The following is an 11,100-nucleotide window of genomic DNA, read 5'->3' on the forward strand; positions in this document are numbered from 1 at the left end:
TTCCCAACACATTCTGACCCATTTTTCAAGGTCTGGTTTGATGTTCACTTCCTTTGGGAAGTGACCCCTGTATCCTTGGGACAGGCCTTGTCTTTGGTTCTTATATTGCCCACCTGCTCCTATCTGAGCAAGTATCCACCAGTATTTTCCTGGTCTGCTTCCCCACTAGACTGTGAACTCCTTGAGGATGGAGACTAGATCTCAGTGATCTGTAATTTGTGTTTCCAGTGTCCAATTCAGGCCCTGGCACAGAGGACAGAGGAGACACTTGCTTATTGTGTTTGTGCAGTCTACATCTCTCTGCCCTAGATAAGATGAACTTGTGGACAACTAATCCTAGTTCAACAAGGTAAATATTATAACAGAGAGCTGTGCAGGGAATTGGATGGGAGAACTAACTTGTCTGAGCTAGGAGGTGGCATCTAGAAAGGTTTCTCTACCTTGAATGGGACAGAAACAGATAAACACAAGAATTAAGTCCTCTCTGAAAAGGGCCAATGAACTCGTGGCAGAGAAAGGGTTCAGTCAGTACCAGATTCTCATTCAAGACCAAGCTCTGACCTGCAGCTCTTGGTCTAAAATTCTAAAATGGGGCTATCTCTAGGGAAGAAAAGATTACAATGTGATTTCCCAAGGCCCCCAGATCCTGACCCTATACCCCTCCCAAAGTATAGGGCATGTGTATGGGGGGAGAATCCTATGTAAAGGAGCATATGACAGTGCTGATGGATAATAAAGTCATGAATGGGGTCTCCCTATTGGTAGCTCTCAGACTGTTTGGGTATGAAAGCATTTGTGGAGAATGAAGGCATGAGGGGAGATCGACCACACACTTACAAGCTAGGTGCATGTATATGAGTGTCAGGCCTTCTGTGACAGGAGTCTATGATCCCCTTCCTTCTCAGCCACTGTCCTGGCCCACCATCTCTCCACTATTTTCGGCCTCATGCCTGGGCCCCAAACCTCACTGAATCCTAGTCCTGGAAGCGGCTCTCCACAGACCATAGTCGCACAGGGAGAAGAGCAGCTGGAGGGTTTTGGGTGGGATTGCTTGTGGAGCCTATATAAAAAAGCAAGATCACTACTCTTAGAGCGAGGAAGTCCCGAAATGTCTCCAAAGAGCTTTGGTTTCTGCCTTTCCACCCTTCTTGATCGTGACAGCCCTCTGAGGAACATTGGCTAGAGACTCTGATTTCCATTTTACTGAGGAGGCTACTGATGCCCAGAGAAGCTAGAGAGTTTGTTCAAAGCGCCACAGCAAATCAACCCTACTTTACACATCAGTGGGGAGGTAAGAGCTATAATCTCAATCACTCAGTTCATTCAAAACCAGACCAGAACAAGTTAGAGAGACTTTCACAGGTGCTAGGGAATTGCCCTGGGGGCCAGGGTCCCACAAAGGCCAGAATGGATTTTTAAAAATATACAGATATATAAATAGGTTACATATAATCTTTTCCCCCACTTTCCCATGCCCTTTAATGCACACGTCAACCAACCATCTACGCAAAGAAAACTTTCCAGAGGGCCTGAAGAATGGATGTGGATTTGTGTAACTCCTGCCTACGTTCCCTTCTTTCTCACCTACCTTTTATTCTAGAGGTTTTTTCTTCCATTGCTAATTATCCAACACTCGGTTGTCTTGCATTTACAGACCCCTAAGGCAGGTCCAGTGGGTGGCATCAAAGAGGAAGCCTGGAGGTGTTCGTTGGTTCCCTGAGAAGGCTGAGGATGTACCCTTGTTAAGTGGGGGGAGTGTATGTGCTCTGTTGAAATATCAGCTGTTGTAGTTGCCAAAGAAGTTCCTGAGCCACCCGAAGCCTTTTCTCTTCAGTCCAACCGTGTGTTCACCTTGCCCCAAAGGTCAGAACTAATATTAACAAGCCATTGCAGAATAGGGAAATTAAAACCAGCTATGGAGACAGGCAAGTTCTGGATTTTGCTGGGGCTGAGTTTCAGATTGGTCTTCAGTGTAAATGGGCATAATCTCTTACTGGAAAGCAATCTGACAATATGAAGCAAGAGCAATAAAAATGTTCATTTCCTTTGTCCTAGTTGTCACGTTCATGGGAGTCAATCCTGAGTCAACAACCCCCAAAGCATGAAAAAGCTTAGGACACACAAATTTTATTTTAATCACAGAGCTATTTTCTGATAGCAACAACTGGTAAATTTAAGTCCTCCAGGAGGAAAAGCAGTTTACTGCGTCTTTGCTGTACCCATTGAGGACGATAGCTCTAACGCTTAAATTCTGGGGGAAAAATAATTATGCTGCAATTCTGGGTGAGGAACCTAAAGATGCATCGTTATGCTTTTCCCTGGACATTGGGCATATCCATTATTTCTACTTTTTGTGCGCTCAAAAACAAGCCATGAACCTGTTGATGCTCTTGCTATTATTCTTTGTTCATTCATTCACCTGACAAGTATCTATTGCTTCCCAATATATACTGTGTCCAGTATTAGGGGATGGGCTAACAAGATGAACCAGACATGGTCATTGTTCTCAAGCTGCTGGCAGTCTAGTGGCAGCAGAAATAGAAGTCAATGACAGCTGTGTATTATAAGTACTGTGACAGAATGGACCATAGGGTGCCGTGGGGCCCCAGAGGAAAAGACTTAACTGGGGTGGTGTGTGGTCAGTAAAAACACTCAGAAAAGTAATCCTTGAGCTAATTAACATACGGTTTGAATCCTGGCTCTACTACTTCAGTGTGAGAGACTGAACTGTGAGAATGAAGTGAATTCACTCGACGTCTCTAACTTAGACTCAATGCCCCAAACAGGGCTGTCCTGAGACTTAAATGCGATAACATATACACAAGAGCCATGGATGCATCCGGAGACAGTGCTGCTCACGAGCTTACATTTCCTGGGCCTCGATTTCACTTATCTGAGAAACAGAACCAAGAGTAAGGATGTGCCCGGCTACATCCTTCGGAATGTTAAGAGCCAAGACAAATAAAAGCTACAGGGCAGGCTTGAGACAGCCTCCTCCTCCTCCCCTCTGCCCCAATAAAGCCAAAGGCCCTCCTCCTAAGTCTTATCTCAGTGGAGCGACTCTTACTGCTCCCTCCTCCAACCACGAACCTCCCTTTGCCCGGTCCAAGGCGAGCACTTAGCGCCAGCTACTCCTGGGGCGCAAGCGCGGCAGCCATCTCTGCACTTAGGTGGGCGGTCCGTCGCACTGAGGGCGGGGCTTTGGCTGCTGAGCAGTTCCGCTCAGGGTCGCCTACAAAGTGGCAAAATCCCGTTTGTAAGTAACCGGATGCACCACGTGGACTTCTGAGTAGAGGAAAAACGTACTGAGACTCAGGTGTCCGAGCGGAAGGCGCGGGAGCCCAACTGGAAACTCCTCTCGCCATTCATTGCCCCTAGGCTTCCGCTCTGCTTCTTTCAGCGTCCACCCAGTTCTTCCTCCCGCCAATGAGAACTGAGGAAGTTGAAGTCCCCGCCCGACGTGCGTCAGGCGCTTTTGTGGTACGCACGAGAGCGCCTGCGCAAACGCACGCGGGAGGCGGGCCTGGCCAACTTCGGAACAGCGAGCTAGCTGTTCGCTCGCGCCTAGTTTGGCGCGGGCTGGGAGGTGTTCCAGGCCGTTAAGATGTTGCGCGTGGTGAGCTGGAACATCAATGGGATTCGGAGACCCGTGCAAGGGGTGGCAAATCAGGAACCCAGCAACTGTGCCGCCGTGGCCGTGGGGCGCATTTTGGAGGAGCTGGATGCCGATATCGTCTGTCTCCAGGAAACCAAAGTGACCAGTGAGCGCTCTGGATTCCAGGATCCCTGCATACTTTTTCTTTCCCGCTAACTTTTGCCCCCTGTCCCATGTAATTTTACTTTCCCAGTTTCCTATTCTTAGAGTCCTGCCCTTAGACCCAGGTCTCTTCCCTCTTAAACTCCCATTTCCCACCCTAGCTAGATCCCCAGTTGCACTCCATTTCCTGTCTTCAGCAAACTAGCTCCTTCTCGAAACTCCATATCTAGTCAGATTCCCACTCATTCTCTGGCCCCAAACTCAGTCCCCTGAATTTCCTCCTTCCATACGCTGTCCATCTCTCCGCCACCAAGTCAAACCTCCGAATTCTTCATCCTTGCCCCAAGCTCAGATCCTCTAATTCCCACCCCACCTTTGACCCCAGCTCAGTCTTTCTAATTGCCTCCTTTTCACACCTCCACCTCAGAACCCCGTACCCCTTATCTATCCCCATCTCTCCTCCCAGCTGAAAGTCCTTAATTCCCACCTTATTTCCCACCCCAAGCTTAGATGTCCTCTTATTTCTTCACCCTTCTATCTCCCCTCAGAATCCCCTAATTCCTTTTCCTTCCATCCCCAGTTCAGATCCCCTAATTCCCTCTCTCTTACCTCTCACCCTTAGCTCAGATTCCCACTGTCCTCTCATATGTCCATCCCCACCCCCAGCTCCCTCCCATCGTCCAGACCCCCAGGCTTAGCTCTGATTCTTTCCCTCTCCCACCTAATTCTCCACCTCCACTTCATAGTCTCTAACCACCCCCGCCAGCCTTCTAATTCTGATATCAATTTCCTCTCTGACATTTCTCATCTTTCTAGGTCTTCCTCTACTCATAGATACTTCATTCCCGTCACCCCCAACTCCGGCTCTGATGTGTGCAAGGAATTAGCCTACAACTGTAATTCCAGGCCTTTGTGTTTCTCGGATGCTAGTTTTACCTCTGACTTAATCTTACATTTTTTTTTTCCCTAGGGGATGCACTGACAGAGCCCCTGGCTATCGTTGAGGGTTATAACTCCTATTTCAGCTTCAGCCGCAACCGTAGCGGCTATTCTGGTAAATGGGGCTTTCTGTGGACTTTAAATTAGTGATGGAGGCAGATGGGGAAAAGGGTTTCCAATATTTGATGAGAGGGTAATAAGAAATTTAGACATTTAGTTTACAGAGCTAAAGCTGCATAATAGTAAATTACGTGAAATATAATTTTTATGGATAGAATTATCCTACTGGACCTCAGAAATACAGTAGTAGTGTGGTGCTTAATTGTGTGAACTGTGGAGCCAGAAGCCCAGGGTTTGAACTGTGGCTCATTTCCTAGCTGTGCACCCTCTGGCAAGTTACATTACCTCTTGGTGCCTCAGGTTCCTCAGCTAGAAAATGAGGATAATGTTTACCTTCTAGGGCTGTTACGAGGATTAAATTAATTAATCCATGTGATAGTAATAATTGCTAATACTTCTCGAGCACTCACCATGTATCAATGTAAAACACTTAGAACATTCTGTGGCTTTTTTAGATGCAGGAACTGAGACTCCAGGGTTTGAATAAGGTTCCCCAAGAACCACACTTTATGAAGATGACTTAGGTGACCTGTGTGGGGACAATTGGAGTGGGACAGGCTGTGCAACAGGCTATTGACTGCCAGGTCTGCTCAGAGTACCCTGTCTGTTCCCAGGTGTAGCCACCTTCTGTAAGGACAACGCTACCCCAGTGGCTGCTGAAGAAGGCCTGAGTGGCCTGTTTGCCACCCAGAATGGGAATGTTGGTTGCTATGGAAACATGGATGAGTTTACCCAAGAGGAACTCCGGGCTCTGGATAGTGAGGGCCGGGCCCTCCTCACACAGCATAAGATCCGGTAATAGCTCATATCTCCCTGCTACTGAGCGATTCTGAGGCTTGCTCTGTAAACATACATGCACCGTGGTGAAGTTCCCAAATTTGCCTTTCCTGATTTAGTCCTGGCTGGGCTGCTCGGTGTGTGACCCTGGCAAATTTTTCCCCCTCTGAGGCTTGAGTTTCCATCTCTACAGTGCGGGGCTGGCCTGGTGATCCAGCCCTTATTACCATAGACATCTCAAAAGCAACTTAGTGCTGAATTCACTGCCCCAGGTTTCTCTCTTTCTGGGTGTTCTCTTTGTGAATAGCAGCGCCATTACCTGGTGGTCATCCTTAGATGTCCGTCTCCCTGCCTTACCAGTAGTCAGTCCCCAAGTCCCGTGCATGCCAGCTCATTTGTGTCTCTTTAACCCCTTTCTTTTCCATCCCAGACAGTCACCAAATGGAAGCCATGTGGTATGGGGAAGGGACAGAAGGGGAGGTTTGAAACTGACCCCTTTTGAAGGTTTCTCTTTTCTCCAGCACGTGGGAAGGGAAGGAGAGGATCTTGACCCTAATCAACGTGTACTGCCCCCATGCGGACCCTGGGAGGCCTGAGCGGCTAGTCTTTAAGATGCGCTTCTATCGTTTGCTGCAAATCCGAGCAGAAGCCCTCCTGGCGGCAGGCAGGTACTGCAAGCCTAGGCAGCAAGGCTTCCTTGAGTCGGTCCTGGGTGCCCAGCCCTGTGTTAAGCTCCATTGAAAGGGATATGGAACCTATCCAAAGAACTCAGAGACAAAGGGATATTGTTTCTACCCCACAGAATAGTTTTAAGGGTGAAATGAGATGAGAATGATAAAGTTCCTGGAAGCAAAGGAAAGTCTTGTTCCAGGGAAGGACAGGAAAGTGAGGGTGGGTTAGAGCAATCAAGGGGAGGTGGTATTTGAGCTCACCTCCCCTTGATTGAAGGACAAGAAAAATGCCCATTAGGTACTGATCAGTGAGGCAGTCATGTCAAACATGGAGCACTGTCACCTTTGGAGATCAGAATTGGGTTGGTCAGATATGAAAGGCAGCAAGGTTGTGGTAAGATTGGAGAGGTAGGCTGCTATGAGTTGCTGTTGGCTAGGAAGCCTCAATATGGGAGGTGGCCTGTCTGAGCTCTTGGGCCCAGGAAAAAGTATACGAGCCAGGACTGCTGCACCCCTTTCTAACAATCCCATATTGTGTTTTTCAGCCATGTGATCATTCTGGGTGACCTGAATACAGCCCACCGCCCCATTGACCACTGGGACGCAGTCAGCCTGGTAAGGCTACCTCTAGGTGCCTGGCCCCACTTGACTGATTCTGTTTGTCCAGCCAACCAATGCTGAGTTTTTGGCCCAGGGACAGCTTCCTTTATGGGAAAGTGGAGCTTGGTTTGCAATACTATTCTTATAGTACTGAGGATTGGTCATTCATTCAATAGACAATACTGACTCTGCCACATACTGAGGACTCAGGAGTCAGATCCAACTCTTGGCTCCTAGGAGCTCTCCAGCATGGTGGTGGGCTACAGACGCATGGCTGGCCAATTATAGGATGGTATTCTCAGAGCAGAGACACAGATGGCATCCCAGAAGGCTACGGGAGCTCAGAGATGGGAGTCCTAGGTGAGCTCAGACATCAGGACAGGCAGCTGAAAATGGCTGAATCTTAACAGACAAGTAGAACAGCTTTGAAGTAGCGAAGCATTTTAGCATGGGCAAAGGTTTCAAGGTGAGAATTTGCATTGTGTGCATGGGGAACCACAAGTCCCTTTCTTAGTGACACGGGAAGGGAGGTGAGTGGCAGAAGGTGGGGCTGGAGAGTTGTTGGGGGTCAGATGTTTTCAAGGACTGTGAATTCCACATTGCCTTGGTCATTTCCTTAATACACTGTGTTTCTTGTTTATGAACTTTCAATACCTCTTGGTTACCTCTGTGATGCAGGGAAAACATCGAGACCTAGCATTCAAGGCTCTCCATGGACTGCGACCTGTCTCTATTTCCACCTTCAGTGTCCCTACACATTTTGTCCTCTCTAGACAGGTTGTCTCCTATCGGCCTGTTGTAAAAGTTATTCTCATTCTGGCTTTTTTCACTGTGCCCTGAATTGGTGGACATGACCCCCCTCTCTATCTTTTTGTTATATGAACCTCTTATCTCTAAGTGCCCCTAGGCCCATGGTTTTCAGCCCCTAACTGCATATTAGAACAAAAATATCAATATCTTAGCACTACTGCAGACTAATGAACTCGGAACTCTTGGGTGTGGGGCCAGGGTAGTGGCACGTTCTAAAAGCCCCCAGTGTGACTTTATCATGCAGCCAGGCTTGAGAACCACTGCCCTAGAATCTACAAGCCAGCTCTCATCTTGGCTTGCCTTATGTCTCATGATGGGGGATCAGTGATTGATGTTGGCACAGTCCCACTCAGCACTGGGCTTGGCTTAGAGAAGGACCGTGGGAATATTCCTTGATTAATTTGCAGAAGAGCTACATAAATGTAGATATGGCTCCCAGCTGGGAAATGAGCAGAAGCGAGAGAATGGTGGTGGTGGTGTGGTGGGGAGCGGAGAGAATGCTACAAAGTGCGAGCCTTCAGTCCCTCCCTGCCTCATTCCTTTTACACATTCATTCAGTGTGTTCTTTCAGATTCTTGTGATAGCATCATACACCTTTATGCCTTCTCTACTTAGTTCAGAGGTAGCCTAGATCTCTCATGTATACCTCCTTCATTTTCTCCTCCAGGGAAAGAGAACTAATAGTGCCAGCTAAGATGACTTACAGTCTTTCCAAAATAGCAGAACATATCCACTTTCCACCAGGCTTGCTCTTTTGGTCTTGTCATTTCTCTAAATGGCACCATCATCCCCTTGGTTGCTTCAACTTAAAGCCTGGGAATTGTGCTAGTATTGTCTTTCTTTCTTACTCCACTTCCCACATTCAGTTAGTCTGCAAGTACTGTTGATTCTAGCTACAAATCATCTCATAATTTCATGTTTCTGTCTCCTCTGGCACCCACCCTAGCCCAAGTGACCATCATCTTGCTTGTGTGACTATGGCAGCCATTTCCTGCTGGTATTCTGGTCTCAAGTCTGGTCTTTCCTCAAGTCTTTTGGGTATGCAGCACACTCCCTCCACAGGCCCAGCACAGAGACTGTTCTTAAAGTTAGGAGCACCCTCCACCTAGGTTACTCTTGCTCAGCCCGCACACCTCCCCTCCAGATCACTTCTCGAAAGGAAGCCTCCTTGGTCCCCAGGAGTAGATCAGGTTCCTACTTTGTCCCTGGCATCATGCTTGGCACATAATAGGTATTCCATGAACATTCCTTGCATTGAGTGAGTGGGTGGTTAGGTGGAGTGAATGGATGGACTGATGGATGATGGATTGGGGATCAGAGCCTAAGGAAGTATTCAGACCTGGATCCTTGCAGGTCCTCAGCTCAGAAGGTAGGAATGGTCATTGAGGGCTTTGACACAGTAGATAAACCAAATAGTGCCAGAGGGTTTAAAGGAAGAAGCTGACAGTCTTCCTAACTCTTAACCCCAGCCCTACTTCCTAGAGGCAAACACTTCCTGTTTTCCATCGTTTTAAAAAGCAGTTCTGGGAATTGCTCTGATTAAACAAACTTTCAGATTTGCCATTGATGGACCAATGCAAGATAAATGCAAGCTTGTGCAGAGGGAAAAACAAGCATGGTCTTTTAAATCAGTAAGGATGAAAATCAGAATCCCAGCTCTGCCAATTCTGGACTGTGTGACCTTCAGCAGTAGTCCTCTTGGGACAACCAAATTTTCTTATTTGCAAAATGCAGCAGTTAGTCTAAGTCCCTTCCAGTTCTAGGTATCTAGTTCTGTCTCTCTCTCTTCCAACCCCCTTTCCTCCTCACCTAGGAATGCTTTGAAGAGGACCCAGGGCGCAAGTGGATGGACAGCTTGCTCAGTAACTTGGGGTGCCAGTCTGCCTCTCATGTAGGGCCCTTCATCGATAGCTACCGTTGCTTCCAACCAAAGCAGGAGGGGGCCTTCACCTGCTGGTCAGCAGTGACCGGCGCCCGCCATCTCAACTATGGCTCCCGGCTTGACTATGTGCTAGGGGACAGGACCCTGGTCATAGACACCTTTCAGGCCTCTTTCCTGCTGCCTGAGGTGATGGGCTCTGACCACTGCCCTGTGGGTGCAGTCTTGAGCGTGTCCTCTGTACCCGCAAAACAGTGCCCACCTCTGTGCACCCGCTTCCTCCCTGAGTTTGCAGGCACCCAGCTCAAGATCCTTCGCTTCCTAGTTCCTCTCGAACAAAGTCCTCTGTTGGAGCAGTCGGCGCTGCAGCACAACAATCAAACCCGGGTACAGACGTGCCAAAACAAAGCCCAAGTGCACTCAACCAGGCCTCGGCCTAGTCAGGCTGGCTCTGGCAGAGGCCAGAAAAACCTGAAGAGCTACTTTCAGCCCTCCCCTAACTGTCCCCAAGCCTCTCCTGACATAGAACTGCCTAGCCCACCACTGATGAGCGCCCTCATGACCCCGAAGACTCCAGAAGAGGAGGCAGTGGCCAAAGTGGTGAAGGGGCGGGCCAAGGCTTCAGAAGCCAAAGATGAGAAGGAGGTACGGACCTCATTCTGGAAGTCTGTGCTGGCGGGGCCCTTGCGCACACCCCTCTGTGGGGGCCACAGGGAGCCATGTGTGATGCGTACTGTGAAGAAGCCAGGACCCAACCTGGGCCGCCGCTTCTATATGTGTGCCAGGCCCCGGGGTCCTCCCACTGACCCCTCCTCCCGGTGCAACTTCTTCCTCTGGAGCAGGCCCAGCTGAACCAATGGAGGCCTGGGGACGTCTGGCATAGTCACCCCTGCACGTGATCTGAGGCCAGCTCCCCTTCCCTGAGCTGCCTCCTGCTTCTCCCCGAAAGTCTCCTACCCTTCTCTTCCTCTTCTTAGCCCTCTCTTCCTCACTGACCTTCCTACCTAGCTCCTTGTTGGTGAGCTTTTTGCACCTTAATGCTGTGACCCAGCCCGCTACACCACTTTCCACCTTCCTGTCTGAAGTACACGGACACTGGCTGCCCCGGGAAGTTGTGTGATTTTAAATCACTTCTGTCTTTGCTGGAAAATGTATTTGTGCATAAATAAAGTCTGTGTGTTTGTTTCAGGGTTTCACTTTGAGTGGACATTGTGAATGTACTCCATAAAGTTGAGTCAAAGAAGCTATCTCAATACTGGGTTTGCCAGCTGGCTGTAGCCCAATAATATAATTCCCAGGGATAGGGGAGGAGGGAGGAGGGAATAGTGAGGAGTGAGGAGCAGTGCTCACCATAAAGAGTTCTCTGCTTAGTTGTAGGAGTTTACTGTACTGCTGCGGTTAAATCAGCAAGGGAGGTGGGCTATGTAGCCTTAAACCAGAGCTTCCCAACTAGTGTGCCCCACAGCTGCCCCAGTGGGTTACAGAGTTGAAAGAAATAGGGTCCTCAGTCCTCAGCATTGCCAGGCAGGGCCTGAGATCACACAAGT

At 48.8% G+C, this 11,100-nt stretch overlaps 2 protein-coding genes across 2 annotated transcripts in view; one reads left to right on the forward strand and one right to left on the reverse strand.

Moving 5' to 3' along the window:
- The window catches only part of PFKFB1 (6-phosphofructo-2-kinase/fructose-2,6-biphosphatase 1), a 66,962-nt gene extending 64,082 nt beyond the window's left edge, over nucleotides 1-2,880 (reverse strand). The window contains exon 1 of the mRNA XM_009197691.4: nucleotides 1,589-2,880. Coding sequence (XP_009195955.1) covers nucleotides 1,589-1,616 — 28 coding nt within the window. The 5' untranslated portion in view covers nucleotides 1,617-2,880. The remainder of the gene's footprint in view (nucleotides 1-1,588) is intronic.
- APEX2 (apurinic/apyrimidinic endodeoxyribonuclease 2) lies at nucleotides 2,880-10,749 on the forward strand. Its single transcript, XM_003917774.5, has 6 exons — nucleotides 2,880-3,761; nucleotides 4,728-4,811; nucleotides 5,431-5,611; nucleotides 6,115-6,261; nucleotides 6,810-6,879; nucleotides 9,488-10,749. The coding sequence occupies exons 1-6, from the start codon at nucleotides 3,605-3,607 to the stop codon at nucleotides 10,403-10,405; spliced, it is 1,557 nt and encodes a 518-aa protein (XP_003917823.1). The 5' UTR covers nucleotides 2,880-3,604; the 3' UTR covers nucleotides 10,406-10,749.
- The last annotated feature ends 351 nt before the right edge of the window (nucleotides 10,750-11,100 follow it).

The sequence above is a fragment of the Papio anubis genome, chromosome X (genome assembly GCF_008728515.1).
Source record: "Papio anubis isolate 15944 chromosome X, Panubis1.0, whole genome shotgun sequence".
Classification (NCBI taxonomy): Eukaryota; Metazoa; Chordata; class Mammalia; order Primates; family Cercopithecidae; genus Papio; species Papio anubis.

Coding starts and splice junctions, on each gene's coding strand:
- APEX2 (XM_003917774.5), top strand. CDS start 3,605: ATGTTGCGCGTGGTGAGCTGGAACATCAATGGGATTCGGAGACCCGTG. Junction 3,762..4,727: donor CCAGGAAACCAAAGTGACCA/GTGAGCGCTCTG, acceptor TTTTTTCCCTAG/GGGATGCACTGACAGAGCCC. Junction 5,612..6,114: donor CTCACACAGCATAAGATCCG/GTAATAGCTCAT, acceptor TCTTTTCTCCAG/CACGTGGGAAGGGAAGGAGA.